General features: G+C 45.2%; 1 protein-coding gene across 4 annotated transcripts in view; it reads right to left on the reverse strand.

Annotated features, from left to right (window-relative positions):
* The window catches only part of ATL2 (atlastin GTPase 2), a 58,671-nt gene extending 39,346 nt beyond the window's left edge, over window positions 1-19,325 (reverse strand). For 2 of the 4 annotated variants that reach the window (XM_062209290.1, XM_062209288.1), the window contains exon 1: window positions 19,186-19,324. In XM_062209290.1, the coding sequence (XP_062065274.1) occupies window positions 19,186-19,303 (118 nt within the window). In that variant the 5' untranslated portion in view covers window positions 19,304-19,324. Of the gene's footprint in view, window positions 1-19,185 lie in introns of all 4 variants that reach the window. The other 2 variants (XM_062209291.1, XM_062209289.1) reach the window with 2 other exon arrangements.
* Window positions 19,326-27,347: the final 8,022 nt, after the last annotated feature.

Genomic DNA, 27,347 nt, shown 5'->3' on the forward strand with positions numbered 1-27,347 from the left:
TGGCTAAGTTTACACAATTCTGATTGAAAAATTGAAGTACAGCAAGCGTTCCGCTGCATGCGTACTAAAACTGTTGTACCCAGATCACCTGCAGACAAGTTTTTCAACAAGTGGGATGAGACTCAGAGCATTTCCTCAAGTAACAGGAGATGAGACATGACATTACCAGTATGATTCTGAAGACAATCAAAGCAATGGCTACCAAGAGGTAGAAGTGGTCCGGTCCAAGCAAAAGCAAGAGTAAAGGTTATGGCAACAGTTTTTTTTCTTTTTTGAATTCTTAAAGCATGTTGCTTGTTGATTTTCTAGAGGGCCAAAGAATGAAAATAAAAACACCCAGGAAAGCTTCAACAAAGAGTCTTTCTCTACTACAACAATGTTCCCACTCATTCTTTCTCTTTTTCTTTTTCTTTTTTTTTTTTTTTTTTAAGGATTTACTTATTTGAGTTACAGTAAGAGGGAGAGACTGAGAGGTCCCCCTAAATGGCTGAAATGGTAGGATGGGGAGATTCTAAGCCAGAAGCCTCCTCCAGGCCTCCTACATGGGTGCAGGGGCCCAAGCACTTGGGCCACCTTCCATTACTGTCCCAAACCATTAGCAGAAAGCCAGATCGGAAGAGCAGCAGCTGGGACACGAACTGGCACCCATATGGGAATGCCAGTGTCCCCAGTGGAGGTTTAACCCACTATGCCACAGTGCCAGCTCCCCCCAATTCATTCTCTTAAAACAAGGGCAGGCGCAGGCATTGTGGTGCAGGGTAAGCAAATGTTAAGCCACATTCCATATATGAGTGCTAGTTTGGAGTTCTGACTACTCCTTGTCAGATAACTTCTGCTAATGTGGTGCCTGGGAAGGCAGCAGATGATGACCCAAGTACTTGGGTCCCTGTCACACACATGGGAGAACTGAATGGAGCTCCTGGCTCCTGGGTTCAGTTTGGCCCAGTCCCAGCTGTTACAGCACTTGGGAAGTGAACCAGCAGATGGAAACTATTACCCTCTAATCTCCGGTTGCTCTGCCTTTCAAATAGATAAATGAACTTGGGGGGAGAGGGTGGTTAATGGGAAATCAATCCACTTTCCATTCCTAACTTGGCTTCTCCTGACATTTTTTTGTCTTGTTTCCCAATCTTATCTCTAAAGAGTATCCACTTTTTCTTCAGTTACTCATGTAAAAAAGACTGCACTGACATGGCTAAATTCCCAAAACCATCAGTTCTTTAGGAATGGGCTAAATGGCTGCTATCATCACGCAGTAAAGTGTCTTGAACTTGGTAAGGCATATGTTGAAAAATAAAGTTTATATTTTTAATTTTTATCTTTGAGATCTTTATTTGTTTGAAAGGCAGAGTTACACAGAGAGAGGAGAGAGGGAAAGATCTTCCATCTGCTGCTTCACCCCCAAGATGGCCTCAATGGCCAGGCTGAAGCTGGGAACCAGAAACTCTATCTGAGTCTCCCACATGGGTGTAGGGACCCAAGAACCTGGGCCATCCTCCAATGCCCACCGAGGAGCATTAGCAGAGAGCTGGATCAGAAGCACTGCCATTATGGGATGCCAGCAGCTTAACCTGCTGTGATACACTGCTGGTCCTTATCTTTACCTTTTAATTTAATTTTTCTACAAAAAGTCCCCTCATATCATGTTCCTAATATACTTATTAAGACAGGTGAGGATATTCATGTTCTGGTGTGTTTAAAAATTAGCTTCAGATGTAAAATCCAATCTAACACCACTCACAGGGGCCTTATAGCTATGAAGCCAAATCTGGATATTTTAAAGAAAAGGAAAATATATGACTAGAACAATGAGAAGCGAACAGGGCCAGGTCTTCTCATTTAGTTTTGTTTACTCTACAGCACTGCTTCTCCAGCTTCTAACGTGAATACAAATCACATTAGGATCTTGAATCTTCACTGAAGCTTCAAATTGTATTTCTAACCCTAAAATGATGCTAAAATTGCTGGTCCTAAGACTATACAGAGTAACAAGGGTCACAATATTTTATAGGTGTGCAGTATGTAAATGCGGTGTATTTGATTTCATTTCATGTAGTCTACAACAATGTTAAAGAAAAGTTTCAAGCTAAACTATAGTGTTTTATGCTTCCTGGAAGACTGCTAACAATGATACAATAAACAGAACTCTAGTCTACCTATTGAGGATTCTATGTACATTACAAAAAAAAAAAAAAAAGTAGAAAATGTTTTAAAATGTTCACCTGACATACAACTAGTTAGAAACCACTGGTCTATAGTGATAGCCAGTCATCTGGCTGAGCTTTTTATGGCTGTGCTGGGTTTCACCTTCCAGACTCACGCTGCCTGCAGGCTATGTAACAATACTGACAATGAAACAAATTTCAATATTTTTTTTGAAGGACAGAAGCAACTATTAGCCAATCAAGTATTAAAAGGAAAAGTTTTCAATTCATAATTTGCTATTACAAACTATTATTAAGAATTATAGGGGCCGGCACCGTGGCTCAACAGGCTAATCCTCCGCCTTGCGATGCCGGCACACTGGGTTCTAGTCCCGGTTGCCCCTCTTCCAGGACAGCTCTCTGCTGTGGCCCAAGTCCTTGGGCCCTGCACCCCATGGGAGACCAGGAAAAGTACCTGGCTCCTGCCTTCGGATCAGCGCGGTGCGCCAGCCACAGTGCACCGGCCGCGGCAGCCATTGGAGGGTGAACCAATGGCAAAGGAAGACCTTTCTCTCTGTCTCTCTCTGTCCACTCTGCCTGTCAAAAAAAAAAAAAAAAAAAATTATAGGAACCAGTGCTGTGGCCTAGTAGGTTGGGCCTTCACCTGTGGCGCCAGCATCCCATATGGGTGCCGGTTCTAGTCCCTGCTTCTCCACTCCCTATCCAGCTTTCTGTTGTGGCCTGGGAAAGCAGTAGAAGATGGCCCAAGGGCTTGGGCCTCTGCACCTACATGGAAGACCCAAAAGAAGCTCCTGGCTTTGGATCAGCCCAGCTCCAACCGTTGAGGCCATTTGAGGAGTAAACCACAGGATAGAAGACTTTTCTTTATCTCATCTCTCTGTAACTCTGCCTCTCAAATAACTCTTTAAAAAAATAGAATTTATAAAGTTAAATTTCTTTTTTATAAAATTAGAACTACAAAGCAAATTGCAAAAATAAAAATTTTAAATATTCCAGAAATTGACCTATTAACAATGTCAGTTATCAACGACTTACCCTCATAACCCTTTTGGCAAAAAAAAGACCATCCTAAAATATCCAGGCTTTAAAAAATTCTTTAAACAGGCTGGCACCACGGCTCACTTGGTTAATACTCCACCTGTGGCTCCGGTACCCCAGGGTTCTAGTCCCGGTTGGGGCGCCGGATTCTGTCCCGGTTGTTCCTCTTCCAGTCCAGCTCTCCGCTGTGGCCCGGGAAGGCAGTAGAGGATGGCCCAAGTGCTTGGGCCCTGCACCCGCATGGGAGACCAGGGGGAAGCACCTGGCTGCTGGCTCTGGATTGGCGCAGCACGGCAGATGTAGCGGCCATTTTGGGGGTGAACCAACGGAAAAGGAAGACCTTCTCTCTGTCTCTCTAACTCTGCCTGTCAAAAAAAAAATTCTTTAAACAGTATACAATGTAGTTTATCTCCTTCCTCCATTACTATCAAATCAGGAGACAAAGAGATGTTTTTCCTGTAAGATTTACATATTATTTTCCACTTGAAATCTACTGTTTCCATAGAAACTAACACTGATATCACAGAATTTCTGCTGTTCCTACTTAAAAGGACTCTGAGGTTCCAAAAAAATTGCTTTTATGCATTCATCTAAATATAAATAAAGCAAAATATAAACTAGATTACTGTAAGTATATAAACTTTCCCAAAGCTTCTCATTAAATATTAACCAGTTCTTAAAACATATACTGGGTGTGAGTGTAAAGTACTTTAAGAAAAAAAAAAAAGCCTGATGTTAATTTAGATATTTTAGATAAAGTTGAAGTTTATAAAGTCCGCTTTCTTGACTAGTTAAGAGAAGCTAAAATAAATGGCTTGGGGCTCCAAGTAGTAAGACAGAAAATCACAAACATGATATTTAGATTCTGCAAGTCCTCGCTAAAGCCCTAACATTGGGGTTCTTCTCCATTTTTTTCTAAAGAGTAATCTTGCAGAAAATCTCACCTCAAGTCAAGATATAAAAAGGGTCTTAAACCTACCCTTAGGTATTTATGGGGAAGGAGAGAATGGGAGGGAAATAAGACTTTTGTTCTGTGGTCCAGGTTTTTAAAGAATAAAAGCACACAATCCTAACAGTTTTTATTTTCATATTTTAATATTTTTAGCTTAACCTTTTTAGGTACTTGTTTATACCCTAGATGAATTTTTTTTAACATTTATTTATTTATTTGAAAGTCAAGAGTTACACAGAGAGAGAAAGAGAGGCAGAGGCAGAGAGAGAGGTCTTCTATCTGCTGGTTTACTCCCCAGTAGGCCACAATGGCCAATCAGAAGCCAGGAGCCAGGAGTTTCTTCTGGGTCTCCCAAGTGGGTGCAGAGGCCAAAGGACTTGGGCCATCTTCTACTACTTCCCAGGCCACAGCAGAGAGCTGAATAGAAAGTGAAGCAGCTGGGAATCAAACCAGTGCCCATTATGGGAAGCCAGCGCTGCAGGCAGTGGTTTCACCCGCTACACCACAGTGCAGACCCTATCCTAAAGGAGTGATATGGTTCCTTGTTTATAACTACATACGCAGAATAAAAAAAAAAAAAAAAAGGGAAAATCTCTCTATATATACTCTATGCAACTCTGCCTTTCAAATAAATAAAATAAAATCTTTAAAAAAAAAAAAAAAGAAAGAAAGAAAAACAAAAGCAGGGGCTGCCACTGTGGTGTAGCAGGTAAAGTTGCCATCTCAGTGCCAGCATCCCATATGGGTGCCAGCTCCAGGCCCAGCTGCTCCACTTTCGATCCAGCTCCCTGCTAATGCACCAGGGAAAGCAGCGGGAAGACAGCCCAAGTGCCTGGACCTCTGCACCTATGTGGGAGACCCTGAAGAAATTCCTGGCTCCTGGCTTTGGATCGGCCCAGCTCCGGTCATTGCAGCCATTTGAGGAGTGAACTAGCAGATGGAAGCGCTCTCTTTCCTGCTCTCCTGCTTGCTCTGTGTCTCTGTAACCGTGCCTTTCATATAAATACGTTTTTTTCTTTTTTTTTTTTTCTGGGTCCCATTTTAAATCTTTTTAAAAAAAAAAGAAAAAGAAATCAAGTCACAAAAGAATACGTATTTGAACCACTTACTAAAATCTGTTAAATGGAGTAAAATACTACATATTATTTATGAACTATATACATATATAAATACAGAATTGGGAAAGTAGGAAACACACACACCACCTTCAGGACAGGTATATATCTATGGAAGGGAAGAAGAGACTGGTATTGAAAGAATCCTCCAACCATACTCTAACATTTCTCTTTTTAAAAGGCTTCAAAGGGCCGGCACCATGGCACACTAGGTTAATCCTCCACCTGCGGCACCAGCATCCCATATGGGTACCAGGTTCTAGTCCCAGTTGCTCCTCTTCCAGTTCAGCTCTCTGCTGTGGCCCAGGAGAGCAGTGGAGGATGGCCCAAGTGCCTGGGCCCCTGCACTGACGTGGGAGACCAGGAAGAGGCACCTGGCTCCTGGCTTCGGATTGGCGTAGCTCTGGCCGTTGCAGCCATTTGGGGAGCGAACCATCAGATGGAAGATCTTTCTCTCTCCCTCCCTGTTTCTCTCTCTCACTGTCTGTAACTCTGTCAAATAAATAAAAGAATTCAAACCACCATGGCAAATATTATATATGGAATGTATACAATGGCACTTGGCCATCTATTTTATCCCTCTGTGTCACTTTTCTAAGTTTGAAATATGTTACAATTGTGTTTAATGAAACACTGTAAGTTGCCTCTGAATTTACTTCCCCAGGGAAGGCAACTTAGATTTATGGAATGACACAATGTCTTTATACCAGCTCTAGGGAAGTAAGCCTTAAAACAAAACGACCCTGAGACTTAGCTATTAACCCCATCTCAGAGAGAGGAGATGTGCGCATTCAGGAAACATGTTTTTAAAAATTCAGAATTCTGCAGCTAAGTGCTACAAGTATCAAGACTTGTCCTTTTACTTTAAATCAATGCCATTTCCACATAGCAAACTTCCTTTCAGTGTTACAAAATAGAATAATTCTTGTAAAGATCAATCATTGTTTTCCAGTGATATAACCAAAGTAAGAATATTCAAATTAGTCCATGTTTTGAGTGATGCTTATATTTTAAAATAAATCCCTAATATTAGCTCATCTCATCTATTTTCCTGAGTAAAAAAATACAAGTTCAGAGGACGAGTGGGTTTAAAGGGCTTGTTTTTGTTTGGGAGAGGTGGACTGACATCTGGTGTTTCAGATTTTTAGCTCCCTAAAACTGGATTAAGGAACAAAAATTAGAATAACCAAAATAATCACACCTACAGATACACATCCATTCCTTAACAGACAAGATGGGGGGTGGGTATTTGCTACTGAATTGTCAATTCAACTTTAATGTAGTTATAATGCATCCATAAATATTTACTTAGCCACAGCCACACAGTAAAACAGTAAGCCAAATGCACACCAAAGCTTAAGAACCACCACCTGGTGGCTTGCTCAGAATAAAGATTCTTGGGCGGCACTGTGGCGCAGTGGGTTAATACCCTGGCCTGAAGCACCAGCATCCCATATGGGCGCTGGTTCAAGACCTGGCTGCTCCTCTTCCAGTCCCTCTCTGCTATGGCCTGGGAAAGCAGTACAAGATGGCCCAAGTCCTTGGGCCCCTGCACCCGTGTAGGAGACCCAGAAGAAGCTCCTGGCTCTGGATCGTGCAGTTCCAGCCGTTGCGGCCAATTGGGGAGTAAACCATCAGATGGAACACCTCTCTGCCTCTCCTCTCTCTGTGTAACTCTTTCAAATAAATAAATCTTAAAAAAAAAAAAAATTCTTGGACCTACCTTCAGTGTCTGATTCGTGCATAAGTAATGGTGCCCAGGAATCTACATTTTAAATAAGCACCCCACTAACAACAACCAAGGTATCATGATGAGGAGGTAAAAGGACTAAAATTGGAGGTACACAGGCCTTTATTCCTTAAATAAAAGTCACTCAACACCTATGACATGGGGCTAGGAACTGGAGATTTAGTAGTGCACAAAATAAACACAGAGAAAGAAAAGAAAATTCTGGACCAGCATGGCATAGTAGGCAAAGCGACAGGCTACGATGCCAGCATCTCATATGGGCTCCAGGTGTTCCACTTCTGATACAGCTCCCTGCTAATATGCCTGGGAAAGCATCAGAGGATGGCCCAAGTACTCGAGTCTCTGCACTGGGATGAAGGTCCAGGCTCCAGGCTCCAGCCCAGCCCAGTCCTGGCTCTTGCAACCACTTGGGGAGTGAACCAGCAAATGGAAGATCTCTCTCTCAATCTCTTATTCTCTCTCTCTTTCCCTCCTTCTTTCCCTTTCTCTCTTTTTGGAACTCTTTCAAGTAAATAAATAAGTCTTAAAAACAAAAGAAACCCTGGGGCCAGCACTGTGGCATAGCAGGTAAAGCCAACAACCTGCAGAGCCAGCATCCCATATAGGTGCCAGTTCAACACTTGGTTGCTCCACTTCAGATCCAGGTCTCTGCTATGGCCTGGGAAAGCCAGAGAAAATGGCCAAAGTCCTTGTGCCCCTGCATCCACATGGGAGACCTGGTAGAAGCTCCAGGCTCCTGACTTCAGATTGACCCAGCTCCAGCCGTTGCAGCCATTTGGGGAGTGAACCAGCAGATGGAAGACCTTCTCTCCTTCTCTCACTCTCTCTCTCTGCCTCTGCAACTCCACCTCTCAGATAAATATTGTTTTAAAAAAAAAAAAAAGTATAGACATTGATTGGGGGGCCAGCATTGTAGTGTAGTGAGCTAAGCCTCTGCCTGTGGGGCTGGCATCCCATATGGGTGCCAGCTCCTTCTCTTCCGATCCAGCTCTCTGCTATGGCCTAGGAAAACAGCAGAAGATGGCCCAAGTCCTTGGGACCCCGTACTCTCATGGGAGACAGGAGGAAGTTCATGGTTCCTGGCTTCAAAAGGCCCAGTTCCAGCCGTCAATGCCATTTTGGGAGTGAACCAGCGGACAGAAGACCTCTCTCTCTCTCTGCCTCTCTATAACTCTGCCTTTCTTTCAAATAAATAAACATCTTTTAAAAAAGACATTGCTTGGGAGGTGCCATCCCATAGCAGAAAGCCTGCTGCCGATGATGGCTCAAGCATTTGAGTCCCTGCCACCCACACAGGGGACCTGGATGGAGTTCCCAGTTCTGCCTTCAGAATTAGAGGCATTTGTGTGAATCAGAGAATGGGAGGTCTGTCAGTCTCTCTCTCTTTCTGCCTTTCAAAAAATAAATAAATAAATAAAAATTTTAAAGGTGTAGGCTAAGAATGCTGGGCATTACCCTCAAAGGGAGCCATTGAAAATTTGGGAAGAGAGGAGTGATAAGATCAAAGCTGTACTACAGAGTAAACTGAAAGTACTGAGTGAATCCTAAATGTGATGAGAGCCTAAAAACAGGGTGATCAGAGAGAAGGCAACTGGAAGAACTCGTGTATTAAATGAGAGGTCCAAGTCAAGATGTTGACAGTAAAAATGAAAAGGGGTGCACTCAAGAGCTAGTTCCTGAGACAGCCTTCTTTGGCTGAGGCAACAATTAACATTAAATTATTCTACATTTTCTATAGACATTCTCTTTTCACACATGCCTTTATAAAGCAACATGTAATACATTTCCATTTCCAGAAGTATTTTTTGGCACAGTGACTGCAAGGAATCCATCAGAACTCCAGGTTTCTTTGACTCAGGCAAATAGTTTAATCATTCCTTTTTGGCACAAAAATTACCTTTGTGGAAGATCAAGCTATAAAACCCACAAAAAAAAAAAAAAGCTATGAAACTTGGGATAACCAGTTAGTAAGAGTCATGCACACACATACACACACACATCCAAACTTAAATTTAGAAAGGGTTATCATAACAAATCTCAAAAACAGACTTGCCAAGATTCTGGAAATAAGACTCTAAATTCCATTTTACCACATCTCTCTACCTCAGATGACTGCTACAGCAACAGTTTAAAAAAAGAAAAGCACTCGCTCAAATTCCAGACTTGGCTCAACACAGGCAAAATTCTTAGTACAAGAGCAGCTGTAAAATGAAGGGAATGGTGCCAAAAACAAACATCCTTCCAACTAGATAAAATGTGACTAATTTGAAAAAACAAAGGGTAAGAAAGTGAGAGCTTCCCACTACACTCTCCTGTCCTTTCCCTCGTTTGGCAATTTTACAGCTCATGTCAGGATTCCTTCTGGTAAATAAATACACACGCTCAAAAATGGGTAGGGAGAAACACATCGCCACAGTTTTTAAGTCGCATCTTAGGTTACTCACTTTTTCCAGGAATTATCCAGTTGTTTAAATCAATTCTTTGCTCTGCTTGCTTATTGAAAAACAGCTCATATTCCTTTATTAAATATGCTCTAACTTCATTTCATCTCTCAGTTACCTCTATCTAACTGCTTTAAAATACGTTGTAAGCATCCTTTTAGACTGCAAATTCTTAGAAATCAGGGACAAATGCTTAAAATTACTTTGTAAAAAGGTTACCATACTTCCTTTATATCTCCAAATCAGTAGTGCATCCTATGAGAGTGCTTTGCTCTAGTCGATCCACCAGTGCACTCTTCAAAGCCTAACAAAACCCACTCTCCTCCTTGGTATTTTCAACATAACTAGCAGGGAGTAATTTCTACTTCTGAACTTACACACCTAAGGATAAATTTAACTCACAAGTATTCATGAAGTTTAAATGACCTCCAGTTTACATGAAATTTTTGAACACGTATTGTCACACTTTTGTATGCACATATTCATTACAAGCAACTGAAAAGCCTTGTTATAAGGTAAGTACACAGTATGTCAAATAACATCAAAGGAGAAAGCAAGTTCTTTGTCTAAGTATAGTCCTCTATTTGCCTGTCCCACTCCCCTCTCAAATCCCAAATGAAAACTAATTCCAATCCCTAACGTTTTCTCCAGCCCTCAAGAGAAGGGACTTTATCTTTCAAACTTCTGAAGTAGGTTTTTTAATTAAGGAAACTGAGGAGTGCTCCTAAGCTTGCTTTTCTTCTACCACACTACTGGGCACTGGGAAGATGCTCATACTCTGGCAATAAAATGAGAGAAGAATTAGGGCAGGTGCTTGGTCGTTAAGATGCCCCCTGGGATGCTGACATCCCATATCAGGGTGCCTGGGTTTGAGCCCCAGCTCTGCCTCTGATCCCAGCTTCCTGCTACGGCACACCCTGGGAGACAGCGGCTCATGGCTCACACCCTTGGGTCCCTGACACTCCTGGGAAATTTGGGTTGAGTTCTGGGCTACTGGCTTCCATCTAGCCCAGCCTTCACTGTTAAGGGCATCTGGGGAGTGAACCTGTAGATAGGAGTTCTGTCTATCTCTCTCACTCTGCCTCGCAAATAAACAATAATAATAATGACACAGGCATTTGGTACAGGGATTAAGATGTCCACAACCTGAATTTGAGTACCTGGGTTCGAATTCCAACCTCCACTATTCCAACTTCCTGCTAATGTGCACCCTGGGAGGCAGCAGGTAATGACTCAAGTACTTGGGTCCTTGTCACCCCATGGGAGATTCACACTGAATCAGCCAACTATTGCAGGCATTTGGGGAATGAAAAAATGAATGGAGATCTCTACGTCCACCTGACTCTCTCTTTGCCTTTCAAATAAATAAAATTTTTAAAACTAAGAAAAAACATTTTTAAATAAAAAAATTATAGAGATTATACAATCACGTGGTGAAATACGATAGTAAATGAAAAAGCAAAATATAGAAATGGGCATTTGGCATAGCAGATAGGATGCTGGCAGTTCCAGCTACTCCACTTTAGATCCACTTTCCTGCTAATGTGAACCCAGGGAGGTAGCAGATGATGGCTAAGTACTTGGGTTCCTGCCACCCACAGAGCAGACCCGGATTGATTTCTGGGCTACTGGCTTCAGTCACAGCTGTTGCAGGCATTTGGAAAGTGAACCAGCAGATACATGATCTCTCCCCTCTCTCTCTACATCTCAAAATATTTTTTCAAAAGCACATTAACAAGGAGATCTCAGTTTGGGAAAAATTAAATTAGGTATTTAAAAATAATAAACACTAAAATGCTAACAGTGGTTACCACTAGACTGTATGATTTTTCTTTTTTTAAATTTGTAATTCCAAAGTATCTGCAGGGGCCGGTGTTGTGGCACAGTGGGTAAAGCTGTCACCTACAGTGCCAGCATCCCATATGGGCACCAGTTCAAGAGCCAGCAGCTCCATTTCCAATACAGTTCTCTGCTATGGCCTGGAAAACCAGTAGAAGATGGCCAAAGTCCTTGGGCCCCTGCACCTGCATGGGAGACCCAAAAGAAAGCTCTGGACTCTGGGCTCCTGGCTTCGGATCAGCACATTCCAGCCATTGCGGCTAATTGGGGAGTGAACCAGCAGATGAAAGACCTCTCTCTCTCTCTGCCTCTCCTTCTCTCTGTATAACTCTTTCAAATAAATAAATAAATCTTTATAGATAGATAGATATCTGCAAAGACTTCTTACTTTTGAAATAAAAAAAATTATACTTTTTTATTTTTGGGGTATATGTGGAGGGGTGAGGGGCAGTGCTAGTATTGTGCTGTAGAGGGTTAAGCCAGTACTTGTGTCTTTGGCATCCCATATCTGAGCACTGGTTCAATCTCACTTGCTCCAGTTCCAATCCAGCTCCCTGCTAATGCACCTGGGAAAGCAGTGGAAGATGGCCCAAGTGCTTGGGCCCCTGCCACCAATGTGCAAGACTAGGATGGAGTTCCTGACTCCTGGTTTTGTCCTGGCCCAGCCCTGGCTGTTGCAGATATTTCAAGAGTGAACCAGGGGCACGCACCCGGAGACGCCGCACGCCCATGGCACGACATGGCGGGCGTGCGCACAGCAGCAGGGGCCTCGTCGCCTCGGGGGGGGGGGGGGGGGGGGGGGGGGGGGGGGGGCTGCAAGTGCCTCCGGGAGTGAATGCGGAGGCCACACAGGCTGGAAAAAAAAAAAAAGAGTGAACCAGGGGATGAAAGGTCGATCTCTCTTTTTCTCTCTTTCTCTCTCTCTCCCTCTGCTTTTCAAATAAAGAAATCTTAAAAAAAAAAAAAAAAAGCCACTTAGCTTTTAAGTAAGAACAACCACATTATCCAAATAAACTTAAAAGCGGTGATCAAAAGCCCTGCTCAATAACAAATACAGATATAACTTAAAGGAAGCAAATCTCTATCATAATACCTACTTGTAGCAAGATATTTGGTATCAGCTACATCACTAAACCTTCCCACGAACTGCTAGCCTACTTCAGAATTTAGCTATTTGGGGGAAAACAACAAAGTACACTGTTATCTTCCTGCAATAATATGGCTCTCAACTCTAAACACTGTCATATCTATTTAAAAATTAAAGTGCTGATGGAAATAAGACAGCAATTTCTGAAGATTTAATAACTGCTTTCAAAATATACTTAAGAACAAAGGTGATTTTCCTGTCAAAACTTCTCTCCAATTTACCAGTTAAAAAAAAAAAAAAAATCACCCCTCTCTGACAAAAATGAACTAAATTCAACTTTTGATATCCCATAAATCCATTCATGGATATGAAAACAGCAGCTCATTTAATGTGCCACTTCCCACCTCCAAAGTTTTTTTAATAGGTTTTAGTTTCTGAAGTGCCTGTACAGGCATCATCCCCTTAATTATAAAGACTCTAAGTTTGATAAGGTAGATATCAACCACCAGGAAGGGAAAAATGTGACAGATAAACACTAGAGATCTCACATTAAAATACAAGTCTCCATTCTAAATGCATTCCGAAGATAACAGGAAGCTTACAGAATGCGAAAGTTTTTAGTTAGGAGTAGGCTTTTGGTGTAGAGGTTAAAACAACTCGTGGAAGCCTGCATAGCAGTACCTGGCTTTGAAGCCAGACTCCATTCCCGATTCCAGCTTCCTGCTTAATGTGCACCCTGAGAGGCGGCAGCAGGTGCTGGCTCACGTAGTGGGATTCCTGTCACCCACAGTGGAAGACCCAGACTGGAGTTTTGGCTCCTGGCTTCAGTCTGGCCCAGCTTCAGACTGGCATTTAAGGAGTGAAGCAGGGGATACAAGATACAAGATATCTCGACACCCCCCCCCCCCACGGCTTTCTACTTTTCAAATAAAAAAATTAATTTTACAAATTTTCGTTTTTAATTACAATGTTGAAGATATCGTTCTAATCACAACCCATGACTCTAATACAAAGGAATGAATGAATGACAGCAATAAAAAGGTTTTAATTAACTTCACTCTCAGTGGTGATTCCAAGGCAATCTTTTAAGGTATCCTTCTACATACCAGATCCAAATTCGATTCTGCAGATTTGTCATTTAAAAAGTCAGTACAGGGCCATCACTGTGGCATAGGGATAAAGCCACCAGTCTGCAGTGCCAGCATCCCATATGGGTGTCAGAGACCCAGCTGCTCCACTTCCCGTCCAGCTCTCTGCTATGGCATGGGAAAGCAGAAGATGGTCCAAGTCCTTGGGCCCCTGCACCCGCGTGGGAGACCCAGACCTGCACCCAAGTGGAAGAGCTGGCTTCAGATCGGCCCAGCTCCTGATGTTGTGGCCATTTGGAGAGTGAACCAGTGGGTAGAATCTCTCAATCTCTCTCTGCCTCTCTGTAACTCTACCTTTCAAATATATAAATCTTAAAAAAAAAATACACTACACTTTGAAACTGACTAATCTTAAACTCAGAATCTTAAAATTCGAATAAACAAGTCCAGAAAACTACTTTGTAGCATCATTAAATGATTATCTTAAATGCATGCTTATTGAACTGAAGATAGTTAAGAAGCATCAATACATATATTTATCTTAGTTTAAAATTTGAATTCAAGCCAGCCATTCTGAAAATTAATTTTTAGTTCAAAATCTCACCAGAAATTATGGTAATAACTGCTTCCAACAGGATAACTGGCACCAGGTTAAATGAATACTCACTATAATCTTATCATGAATATATTATCAGCATTTTAAAAATAAAGTTAAAAACTTGCCCATCACCCTGAGCCAAACTAACAACTGTCAGAAAAAAATCAAAACTTTTGATTGCAAATATAAACATATAATAGCATAGGTAGTTAAACAGGCACGTTCTTACATATACTACTGTCTTACACAAAGGGACAGCTTAACTATAAAATGTTGCAAAACACTTATACCTATCATCTGCTTCCACAAGAGGGCTGTTATGAGATAATTACCACTACTATATACGACAGCTTCAAGCCTGAGAGCTTAAGTGAAGTCACTCAGCTTTTGATTCCTCGTTCTTTTCCCACTGTACCATCTTCCTTCTTGATTAAAGAAACACTGCCACCAAAAACAGCATTTTGTAGTAAAAGAAGACATGTACCACAGACCCCAGAAAAGCAACTTTCATCAGTTACACACTATTTAGCCAACAAGTTATTGTACTGGCTAGCAAAATATCCAGTTAGCTACTAACTGATATTTTGGTGTCAATCACGGGAACACAAGTTGTATGAATAATTTTTATTAAACAGGTATGTTAGCAAGGGAATTCTCTAGATTCATATTTTACTTGTACTGGCCAAAAGGTCAAATCCAAAATTAGTCACATTATCTCTAGGGAAAATAGAGGGTGTATGAAATTAGTCTTTCATGACTTCAACATTGTTTCTAGTAGCTATCATCTGCCGTAAGACAAATTACTATATAGCCATTTGTCCCAGAGTAGGCAGTGAAAGTGCTGCTTCAATACACACATTCCTTGCAAAATTACCCAACTTTAGCTATGTGTATATATAATCAGGGACAAGGGTATGCTTACTAGTAACCTGAAAAATTAACTGTAAAATGGTTATTTTGGCTTTGAACTTCTGATCATTTCATGCTTCTCCATGTCTATCCAAGAACTGTTCTACTTCCTTCACTAACTGCACTTCTTTCTACAATAGCCACCTTCTCTCTTCCTTTTTTAAAGATTCCCACTCCACTCAATGACTTGCCTCACCTTTTTGACTGTACCATTTTCTCTTCCCATCATCAGTCTGATTGCAAACTTCACTTACACAAGATTTTACTCAGCCACCTCTAATTATATGTGATAATGTCCACCCAAGAAGGGTCCTTAACCTCCTCCAAAGTTTAATGAGGAATAAGTGCCTCAGAACCATATGGGCACCGGTTCAAGTCCCAGCTGAACCACTTCCGATCCAGCTCCCTGCTAATGTGCCTAGGAAGGCAGTGAAAGATGGCCCAAGTCCTTAGGCCCCTGCACCCCCATGGGAGACCCAGAAGAAGCTCCTGGCTCCTGGCTTTGGACCAGCCCAGCTCCTGCCATTGCAGCCATTTGGAGAGTGAACCAAGGGTTGGAAGATTCTCATTTATTCACTCTCTCTCTCTCTCTCTCTCGCTCTCTGCCTTTCAAATAAATAAGTCTTCACCAAAACAAACAAAAGTTTCTATGAATGTGGACAAAATCACACTCACTCTCTTCAATGGGAACTACTTCATTCTCTCACAAGAAGGCTTCATGAAGTAAAACAAAACCAGGACGTTGGCCGGCTCCGAGGCTCACTAGGCTAATCCTCCACCTGTGGCGCCCGCACCCTGGCCGGGTTCTAGTCCCCGTTGGGGCGCCGGATTCTGTCCCGGTTGATCCTCTTCCAGTCCAGCTCTCTGCTGTGGCCTGGGAAGGCAGAGGAGGATGGTCCAAGTGCTTGGGCCCTGCACTCACATGGGAGACCAGGAGGAAGCACCTGGCTCCTGGCTTCAGATCAGCACAGTGCACCGGCCGTAGTGGCCATTTTGGGGGGGTGAACCAATGGAAAAGGAAGACCTTTTTTTCTTTCTCTAACTCTGCCTGTCAAAAAAAAAAAAAAAAAAGAAAACCAGGACGTTGCACATGCTTTATAAAAGTACCAAGTATTACCCTACTGCCATCATGTTTTCAGATGGATGTCTATCCAGTTTTACATCTATAGAAAAAGGGGCCAGGGCTGTGGCATAGGAGGCTAAGCTTCCACCTGCAGTGCTGGTATCCCACGTGGGCGTCTGTTTGAGTCCTGTAAGCTCCTCTTCTGATCCAGCTCCCTGCTAATGCTCCTGGGAAAGCAGCAGCAGATGGCCAAGCCCTTGGACCCCCTGCACCCACATGGGAGACCAGGAAGAAGCTCCTGGCTTCAGCCTGGCCCAGCCCTGGCTGTTGTGGCTATTTGGGGAGAGAAGCCAGCTGATGGAAGATCTCTCCCTCTCCTTCTATCTCTGCCTTTCAAATATAAATAAATAAATCCTGAGGAAAATAATCTATAGAAAAAGTCCTCACCTGTTCTAGACCACAGGTAGCGTAAACAGTAAATGATAAGAATAACCTTATTCAAGTAGTTCATCAAGTTCAGTTATTCTATGTTCACATCTATCTTCCTCACGGTGAATGATGTCCACATTTTCCAGAAGGTAAATAACATACCTGAGCTTTGAAAACCCAAAATTACAAAATCAAAATCCACTGTGTGTCATCAAAGATAAAAAGGAAAACCCCGGGGGGAACTCTCCTTCTGTAGAGCTGTAAATCATTACCGAAAACAGTTTAACTTCTACTCTACGTTTCTGACTTTAAGAGCCTGCAGTAAAGCTTTCCTAAAATTGTATGTGTCAAAGAGAACTGCCAGCTAAGCATAAACAATTTTTTCACACATTTTTAAAATATGTCTTGAACTCCAGCATCACCAAACTAGTTGTTCATCAGTGTTTCCTGGTATTCTGAGCAGCTAATATTACAATTTTGGGAAAGTTCTAACAATTTTTAAAAAGTTACTTTTACTTGTGAATACTTAACAACTATCTTAAAGCCAAAATTTGAAAAGGAGAAAAAAAAAAAAAAAACACCCAACATATATGTACTCAACTTAAGGCCAGAATCTCATTTCCATTCATGGTTTATTTTCTTTATAATAAATGCCTTGGCTGTAAGGCACCTACTTCTCCCCAAGTTCTCTCACAGAATTTCAAAACTCTTTACTAAATGTATTTAATCACACCTACAGAAATCTATAAACCTACAGTCAATCAAACGAGAGCTTACTTGCCTTGGGAAGGTCCTACATTCCTAGAGTGTTCCTCCCGGGTGAGAAAGCATCTTCCTACTGAACTATTTGAGTGACACCTGACTCATCCCAACTCTGCTTCCTCAGAAAGCAGAGGGAGACAGAGTTTCTACACAAACACAGACAAGTCCCTAGTCCTTCCCAGCCCCGTTCAGACTTCCAACAGCAGTTCTAACACAGTGATTTGGTTGCTAATGCAGTAATGCGTGACTCAGAGCAAATTAGCAGGTTCTGGGCTGTTTCAGGCAGCCATTGGGTAAGAATGGCTATCATCAAGTGAAGATCTTCTTCCCCATCAACACCACCTCAAAAATAAATAAAAAGCCAAAAACCTATCAACCTATCATAGCAGACAAGAGCATTTAATGAATGCTGGGCTCTGAACAGTCTCAAGAGTCTCATCTCTTTTCAATGTACCACAGGATAAAAACGATGTTCATAACCATGACTGAGTCACAAATTTATGCTTCTGCTAATAAGGCAAATAACAAAACATTCTAGAATGACAACTCAACTAGGGTAACTTAAAAAAAAAAAAAAATCACACACACCTCTTCCCCTAGGGTCCAAAAGAGCTGAATTAATCCATCAGCATTCCAAAGCATCTAACTACTTACAGGAATCCCAACGAGCACAGAAGTGAGGGGAAACCTATCCGATAGTATTTTTGTTTTGCTACAGAGGGCTACCGTTTCTATAACCAGTCCTGTCAAATACTGTGGTTGGCAGGCAATAAAAATAAGCTTTATTTTCTTTTTGTCTCAGCAAAACTCGAATTTGTCATCACCTAAAGTATGGTCCAAGGGCTGCCATGGAAGATGAAGTCTACTTCCAATAAACTTTCCTAGTAAAGTTGAAGCCTTGTGGGTAATATTTCATCGAAATGCTCGAAACTTAACCCAGCAAAACCTTTCTCAGATTAGGAAAGGAGAAATCTAAAAACACCAGATCACACTTAACATAGCTGATGCATTCTTTAACTTGCCCGTACTTTCCTGACTGCAGGCTTCGGCGAGGCATAAGCCTTGGGGTAAAAAACTTTATGCCTTCAACTACTTCGAAAATTCTCAATCAGGATTCACAGCAACGAAAGATCAAATGCTAAGCTCCTAAAAATAGGGGTGTCAGGAGCGAGAGAGACACACACAACCCCCGGCTGCCAACGCAAATGCGTCTTGGAGGGGGCAGGGGCGCTCCTGGGACGCATACAGTAGGAGACAGTAGGAGCTCACATTCAGCAAAAACCGGGAGCGAGGGGTCAGGTGACTTCACACCGGACACCTGCGGTCTGATCGGGCCTCCCTGGCGTCCGAGGAACGAGCAACCCCCGCGCTCACAGCCCACGGGGACACCTAGACCCGAGCCTGCAACCCTGGCCACGCGCGACTCGAGGAGCCCCGGCCTGCGGACTGCGGTCCCCTCCAGCAGGCCCGCCCGGGGCGCTCGCCACCCTGGCCGCGAGGTGACCGCGCCGCCCGCGTCCTCCTCCGCGGGGCCCATCAGTGAGTGCCCGCTGGAGGACGGGTCGCCCCGGCCGCGTCCCGAGCGCAGGCGCCGCCGCCGCCCTCCCGGCTCCCCGAGCCTGCGGCCCCGGCTCAAGGCCGCCCCCTCAGGTCGGGGCGGACACGGCTGCAGCCACGCGGCGGGAGAGCGGGCAGGGGGCCGGGCCGGGCGCAGACGCGCGCGCCGCCCGTTCGCCCGACAGCTGCCAGCGTCCAGGCCCCGCGGGCCGCCCTCTCCGGCCGCGCGCGGCGAGAGCACGGGGCGCGGCCGGGGCTAGGCCCAGCGGGCAGACGCGACGGCGGGAGGGGAACCGAGCCAGCCGGAGACTCCGACCCCGCCGCCTGCGGCCGGTGCCCGCGAGCCCGAGCGGCCACCCCGCGCCCCGCGGCCTCTGCCGGCCGGCCCGTACCTAGGGAGGTCGTGGACGAGACGTGGTTAACCTCGGCGCTTGAGTCGCTGGTCCGCCGCCGGCGCCGCAGCCCCTGGTGCGGCTGCTGCCTTCGCGCTGCCTCGTCCCCCTCCGCCATCTTGTACCGATTTAAAATTAACTCCCCACTGACGTCAAACGCCGCCGCCGCTTTATCAACCTCCCGGGAGCCGGCGGGGCGGCCGGCGGGTCCTAGCGCCGCCCCGGCCTGCCCTCGCCCCGGGCCGCCCGCAGGCTCCCTCGCTCCGCCCCCGCAATGCCGCCGGCCGCTGGCTCTCCGCCGCCGGCCGCTTCTGCGAGCAGCCAGGGAACCCGCGGCCGCCGCCGCCGCCGTCCCACGCCCCCGCCTCGCGGAGCTGGGCGCCACACCCCCTGAGCGCTGGGCGGGCCTGTGCAGACCGAGAAAGACCTCTGGCGGGCCCGGTGCCTCCTTCCCAGCCCAGTCACCCGGGTCTGCCCACCGCTCCTGTGTGAGGTGGATTGGCGCCCGCACGTGCCGCGGCTCTGGCACTCTTTTCTTCTCATCTCCACAGCCTGGGCCCGCCTCCCCGCGCCCCTCCAGCTGTCGCTCGTGCCCGGCTTTTCTCTTGGTCTTCGCTGCCCTCACACAAGTCTGCAAGGCTACCGCTTCCCGCCCGCCTCCCACCCCCCCCACCCCCCCATCCTATCGTTGGTTCTCAGCTCCGCGTCCACTCCCCCAGCATCTCAGCAGTGCACACCGTAGCCCTCCAGCTCCTGGCTCTGGGGGGAGCAAGCCCAGAGCTGGGGCGGGGGGCGGGGAAGCTGGTAGCAGGTGCTTCCCCGACTGTGATGAGCCTTCTTGTGGGGATCAGTGACATCGTGTAGAAAGTTCACTGATTTTAAAAAAATCAGTGTCGTCCCATGGAGGTGTCTGGGACATGGTACCTATTTCCTTAGATTTTTCTTTTTAAATCACATCACCAGCTGCTTCCGAAGTTCCTTCAAGTGTCCGAATGCTTGCCTTACCCAGTCTCGTCATAAAAGTCTAAAAATCACAGCCTTTCACCCTGCGAGATCCCATCAGGGACCTTCAAGCGTTAAGGAGATTCCCCAGACTGAGCTGCTGGCCCATTGGACTCCGAAGTGGTTCCTTCCCACTGCCGGACCCCGTTAAGCTCATAGGCTGCACCTGCAGTGCCCGGAACAGGTCCAGCTTCCCGACTCCAAGAGAATGAGCCCTGGTCGCACGTTCACCTGCTATGGCTCTGGTTAAAAGGCCTTCCTCCATTCTTCCTCTTGAATTTCTTATCCCAGTGATACCTCAGGGTTACTCCAGACCCTCTCCTCGCCTGCCCTCCGTTCCCAGCAATCCCACGGGAAGTCGCTTCCCTGTCCCGCTTGGGCGTCTCTGCCCCTGCTCACCTCCTCTCCAGCCCATCAGCCCTTCCTGATTCAGGCCTTCATCATCTCCCACCACACCTCTTGCAGTAGCCGCCCATGCGGCCTCGGCACAGCCTGAGGTTTTCCAGTGGCAAATCTGACCCTGCAATGTCTCTGCTCCGGATGACGCCCAAACTCCGGAGCAGTGGACAAGGACTTTCTTGATTTTTGGCTCCGTCTGTACACGGAGCCTCATGTTTCCCCACACAGGCCTCCCTCCCTTCACTCTCTTCCTTTAACAAATGTAACAGAGGATCAAATCAAGTAACATATTGAGAACGTGTTCTTGACTGTAATCAGCTAACATGTATGAGATGTTTCCTGTCCCGGGCACTGTTCGGAGTGATTTGCGGGTGTTAAATCACGGGAGCCGTAACAGCAACCCTGGGATAGAAATGCTGTTAGATGAGAGAAACAGGCGCCAACAGGTGACCTGCCCTGCCTCTGCAGCAGGAATGGCTTTGGAGGCAGCGGTCCCCACGGTGGCAGTGCTCAGGCCGTCGATGAGTTTCTGGGAGGCAGAATCCTTTCAGAAAGCTTGTCCACAGCACATCCTCTGGAGTTCTGTCTTCAGGCAATGGGAAGTCTATCAAAATAGTTATTTCTGTGGCATAACAGGTAAAGCCACCACTTGCAGCACCAGCATCCCACATGGGCTCTGGTTCGAGTCCCAGCTGCTCCACTTCTGATCTAGCTCCCTGCTAATGCACCTGGGAAAGCAGTAGAAGATGGCCCAAGTCCTTGGGCCCCTGCACCCATGTGGGAGACTCGGAGGAAGCTCCTGGCTCCTGGCTTTGGATTGGCCCAGCTCTGGCCATCGTGGTCATAGAGGGAGTGAATCAGCAGATCGAAGACATTCTCTCGCTCTCGCTCTCGCTCTCTCTTGCTCTCATTCTCTCTCTCTCACCTCTCTTTCTGTCACTCTGCTTTTCAAATAAATAAGTAAATCTCTTTTTTAAAAAAAAAAAAAAGCTATTTCTACCAAATGTGAAGTCTTTAATGCTAAAGGGAAAAATAGATAAAAGGTATCCGTGGACAATTCACCAAAAAAGAGTTATAAAATGATTTTTAAACATATGAAAAAATGTTCGGTTTAACCCATTAAGAGACACACAGACTAAAGCAACCCTGAGACACCATGTCTCAGGTTGGAGGACATCGAACGGCGTGCCACAGCGAGTTAAGCTGCTGCTTGGGAGACCCAGCATCCATTGTCAAGGTGCCTGGTTCAAGTCCCAGCTACTTCATGCTTCTGATCTACCATCCTGAGAGGCAGAAACGGTGGCTCAAGTACTCGAGTCCCTGCCACCCACATGGGAAACCCAGGTGAGTTCCTGGCTCCTGGCTTCAGCCGATCCGCTATAGGCATTTGAGGAGTTGACTATTGGATAGAAAATTCCTTCTCTCTCTCTCCCACTCTCTCTCCCTCTCCCTCTTCCTCTCCTTCTTCCTCTCCCTCTCTCCCTTTCTCTCTCTCCTTCCCTCTTTCTGTCTCTGTCTCTCTTTCTCTCTGATTTCCATTAAATAATCAACCTTATTAAAAGTTTATGATTACATTTTGCTAGTGAGGATAAGGGACACAAGTACTCTCAAGCATTGTTAATGAGAATGCAAAATGGTAGACCCCCATGGAAAGGAATTTGACAATCTCCAGTAAACCAACTTTGCTTTTACGGTTCCACTTATCAGTCTCATTTCTGAGTATTTACCCTGAAGATACAACTCCAACAACACAAGGCTATTCATTGCAACATGATTTGCAGTTACAAAATATTGGAAACTATCTAAATGTTCAAACATAGATGATTAATTAAACAAACTAGGATACACAGGAGGGAGCACTTTCCAGCTGTTTGATCTTTTCCAAACAAAAATCTCTATGAATTGATATATTGTGATTTCTGAGAGAAAGTTAAATGGAAGAGTAAAGGGTGAAAGAATATATTTTGTGAGAAAGAGAAATAACAAAATATACATATGTCTACTCATCTGTCTGAAAAGAAACTCAGAAAGATTAACCAGAAAACAGTAAAGTGAGGGCCCACCATGGGCAGAAGGAACATAGGAAAGCGACACTTCTCTGAGTGTACCATTTGTTTAGGGTTGACTTCTGAAAACATGCTCTATGTGATCAAAACAATTAAATCAACAAGAATGGGAAGGGAGAGCTAAAACTGAAAGCAAATTAAATTAGTGATCTTAACAATATCTAAAATTAATAACACAACCACCCTGGGCAGAAAAAATAGAAAGACACCTAATCCAATTTCCAAACATAGTATGAGACCATAAATATTTCTCAGTCTTGGTCAGGGTCAGGAGAGTAGAATAGCAAATAAATTCAGAACTTTTTTTGGTAGGCTTGCTTTTATAGAGGTGGAGGGAAAGCAATTCTTCACTTACATAATTTTTAAATTTTTATGTGCTTGGTTTTTTTTCACTTGAAAGGCAGAGAGAGAGAGAGAGAGAGAGAGAGAGAGAGAATCTATCTATCTATCTATCTGCTGGTTCATTCTCAAATGCCCAAAACCTCTGAGCTGGGCCCAACCAAAGCCGAGAGCATGGAACTCAATTCAGGTCTCCCATGTGCAGGAACCATGTATCTACTAATGCCTCCCTGAGTGTATTAGTAGGAAGCTGGGAAAAGAAACTGTGCCAGAACTCGAACCCAAGCACTCTAGTAAGGGCTGCAGGCATCCTGAGCCAGGTTTTGTTTTTGTTTTTGTTTGTTTTTTTGACAGGCAGAGTGGACAGTGAGAGAGAGAGACAGAGAGAAAGGTCTTCCTTTTTCCATTGGTTCACCCTCCAATGGCCGCTGCAGCCAATGCACCTCACTGATCCGAAGGCAGGAGCCAGGTGCTTCTCCTGGTCTCCCATGGGGTGCAGGGCCCAAGCACTTGGGCCACCCTCCTCTGCCTTCCTGGGCCATAGCAGAGAGCTGTCCTGGAAGAGGGGCGACCGGGATAGAATCCGGCGCCCCGACTGGGACTAGAACCAGGTGTGCCGGCCACAAGGCAGAGGATTAGCCTGTTAAGCCACGGCGCTGGCCCTGAGCCATGTCTTAACAGCTGCACCAAAAGTCCATCCCTCTGCTCTTAGATGTTCTATAGGACTGAGCAAATGAGTGGATGGGCCAATGTTGTTGATTTATTTATTTGAAAGGCAGAGTTACAGAGAGACAGAGACAGAGACAGAGAGACAGAGAGAGAGAGAGAGAGAGGTCTTCCATCTGCTGATTAACTCCCTAGATGGCCAGAGCTGTGCTGATCCAAATCCAGGAGCCAGGGGGTTCTTCCAGGTCTCCCACACAGGTGCAGGGGCACAAGGACTTGGGCCATCTTCTGCTGCTTTCCCACACCATAGCAAAGAGCTGGATCGGAAGTGGAGCAGCCGGGACTCGAACCAGCACCTATATGGGATGTCAGCACTGCAGGCGGCAGTTTTACCTGCTAGGATGCCACAGCACCAGCCCCTGAATGGGGAGTGTTAACATGGACTTGAGACTTCCACAACGTAAATATGTGTGTGCAGGCAAGAGAAACATATGCATGTAAGTGTATGGGCACACATATCGATGTATATACCAAGTTTCAAATTTTTTGAAAAATTGAACTAAAAGGTTTGTTTTGTGCTGAAAAAAATTGAAATCCACACATTCAAGGGATATTCAAAAATTTTGTGGAGAATTCATATTATTCCATCTCCCCATAACTTTTTAAAGTACTTTCACACATGTTGTATGATTATTTATATATCCTTCATATGTTTTCTAATTTTGCCCACAAAAAGGGTCTTTAAGGAAAGGTACCCAAGTAGCAGTGGTCATACCTAGTGCCCAGTCTTGGCCTCTAATATAATTCCCTACTAACAGGAATCAGAAGTCATTGAGAAATGACTGGGTCCAGAGTTGGAGCAGAGTGGTACAAGGTGAGCATGATTTCATTGGCAGAATCTGATCAAGTATTTAAAAATTAGTGAGGCATGGCACAAAGTCACCTTCAAGGGGCTCTCCGCGGCCGCACTTGGAACAATGAGATGGGTGCAACTTCCTCTCAACCATTTCAAAAAAATAGTGTGTGTCTACAGAAAACGAGATAGGGGAGAGAGGGAAAATGAAAAGCTAAAGCAAATAGGGCAAAACATTAATACAGGAATAAAGACAAAGAATATACAACTGTTCCATGTCTTAGTCTTGATATTCTATAGGTTTGAAATATTTCCAAAAAGAGAGCTTAGGTTTCTTTTTTTACTTCAAACATGTAAAAATAAAATGTAAAAGGAGCTTTTTTTTTTTTTTTTGAGAGGCAGAGTGGATAGTGAGAGAGAGAGACAGAGAGAAAGGTCTTCCTTTTTGCCATTGGTTCACCCTCCATCTCGCCAATCTGAAGCTAGGAGCCAGGTGCTTCTCCTGGTCTCCCATGGGGTGCAGGGCCCAAGCACTTGGGCCATCCTCCACTGCCTTCCTGGGCCATAGCAGAGAGCTGGCCTGGAAGAGGGGCAACCGGGATAGAATCCGGCGCCCCGACCGGGACTAGAACCCGGTGTGCCGGCGCCACAAGGCGGAGGATTAGCCTGTTAAGCCACGGCGCCGGCCAGGAGCTATTTTTTTAAAGGACAAAACATCATATCCCTTTGATGGGTCAAAACTCCATCAAGCTGGCACCACGGCTCAATAGGCTAATCCTCCGCCTGCAGCACCGGCACACCGGGTTCTAGTCCCGGTTGGGACACCAGATTCTGTCCCAGTTGCTCCTCTTCCAGGCCAGCTCTCTGCTGTGGCCCGGAAGTGCAGTGGAGGATGGCCCAAGTGCTTGGGCCCTGCACCCCATGGGAGACCAGGAGAAGCACCTGGCTCCTGCCTTCGATTCAGTGTGGCAGCCATTGGAGGGTGAACCAACGGCAAAGGAAGACCTTTCTCTCTGTCTTTCTCTCTCTCACTGTCCACTCTGCCTGTCAAAAAAAAAAAAAAAAAAAAAAAAAAAAACCTCCATCAAAACTGACACTCCCAGAGGTTGGTGTTGTGGCGCAGCAGGTTAAGCCAACCCTTCCACTTCCAATCCAGCTTCCTCTTACGGCACCTGGCAGGCAGCAGATGATGGCCTAGGTACTCAGGTTCCTGATGCCCACGTGGCAAACCCAGATAGAGTTCCTGGTGCCTGGCTTAGTCCTGGCCCAACTCTAGCTCTTGCGGGTATTTGGGGAGTGAATCAGCAGATGGAAGAGCTTTCTCTGTCTCTCCCTCTCTCTGTGTTTCCCTGTCTTTCAATAAATAAATCATTTTTTAAAACTGAAGGATTCTTTTAAAAACTTAAATTCCATGTATTATCACACAGTTGTTAAGAGTTACTATCATTGGCCGGCGCCGTGGCTTAACGGGCTAGTCCTCCGCCTTGCGGCTCCGGCACACCGGGTTCTAGTCCCGGTTGGGGCGCCGGATTCTATCCCGGTTGCCCCTCTTCCAGGCCAGCTCTCTGCTATGGCCCTGGGAAGGCAGTGGAGGATGGCCCAAGTGCTTGGGCCCTGCACCCGCATGGGAGACCAGAAGTACCTGGCTCCTGGCTTCGGATCAGCGAGATGCTCTGGCTGCAGCGGCCATTGGAGGGTGAACCAGCGGCAAAGGAAGATCTTTCTCTCTGTCTCTCTCTCTCTCACTATCCACTCTGCCTGTCCAAAAAAAAAAAAAAAAAGAGTTACTATCATTAACAATTTAGCAATAAAGGAAATCATTTATACTGTCTAAAAGGAAAAAAAGCAGCTCACAATTGTATAAAAACACAAGTGGACATAGAAAACACTGACATAAGATATATTTAAGGCGGCCGGCGCCGTGGCTCAACAGGCTAATCCTCCGCCTTGCGGCGCCGGCACAACGGGTTCTAGTCCCGGTCGGGGCACCGATCCTGTCCCGGTTGCCCCTCTTCCAGGCCAGCTCTCTGCTCTGGCCAGGGAGTGCAGTGGAGGATGGCCCAAGTCTTTGGGCTCTGCACCCCATGGGAGACCAGGAGAAGCACCTGGCTCCTGCCATCGGAACAGCGCGGTGCGCCGGCCGCAGCGCGCTACCGCGGCGGCCATTAGAGGGTGAACCAACGGCAAAGGAAGACCTTTCTCTCTGTCTCTCTCTCTCACTGTCCACTCTGCCTGTCAAAAAAATAAAAAAAAAAAAATAAAAATAAAAAAGATATATTTAAGGTAAAGGAAGGTGATGGGAAAATATGGAGCTTATATTTTCTACTACTTTACAAATTTTCTGTGATATTACCACATGGCCAATACTCTTTTAAAATTACTCGGCAGGTAGCTCTTTTGGACCTTTAACACACTGTTAATGGTGAAAGAGGCCTGGATTTCAGGAAGAAGGATTTAAATTAGACACCAGAAATGACTTCCTGCCTGGGAAAACAAGTCTTAGAAAGCAATGTCACATGTAAACAATCCAGTTAGGATATCTCTCTGGAAAATGTTGAACAGAACAGAAGTAATGATCCAGAGTGTCTCAAAATCCATTTCTGATGTGTCGTTTGTCCCTTCTGTATAGAATCCTGCTAAAAATAGCTTGGGGTTTTCTCCACAGCCTAGTCTATGTCTTGGAAATTGAAAGAAAACTCAGCACAATTTTCTAGCCGTGTAGTCCAAGCATCCCAGACTGTTCTGATTTCAAACACAGCCTGGCACCATGTATGAAACCTTGCCTGCAGATGCTCAGTACGAGACGGACATCAGCATGCTTTAGGTCTACCTGCCGG

This window comes from Lepus europaeus, chromosome 13 (genome assembly GCF_033115175.1).
Source record: "Lepus europaeus isolate LE1 chromosome 13, mLepTim1.pri, whole genome shotgun sequence".
NCBI lineage: Eukaryota > Metazoa > Chordata > Mammalia > Lagomorpha > Leporidae > Lepus > Lepus europaeus.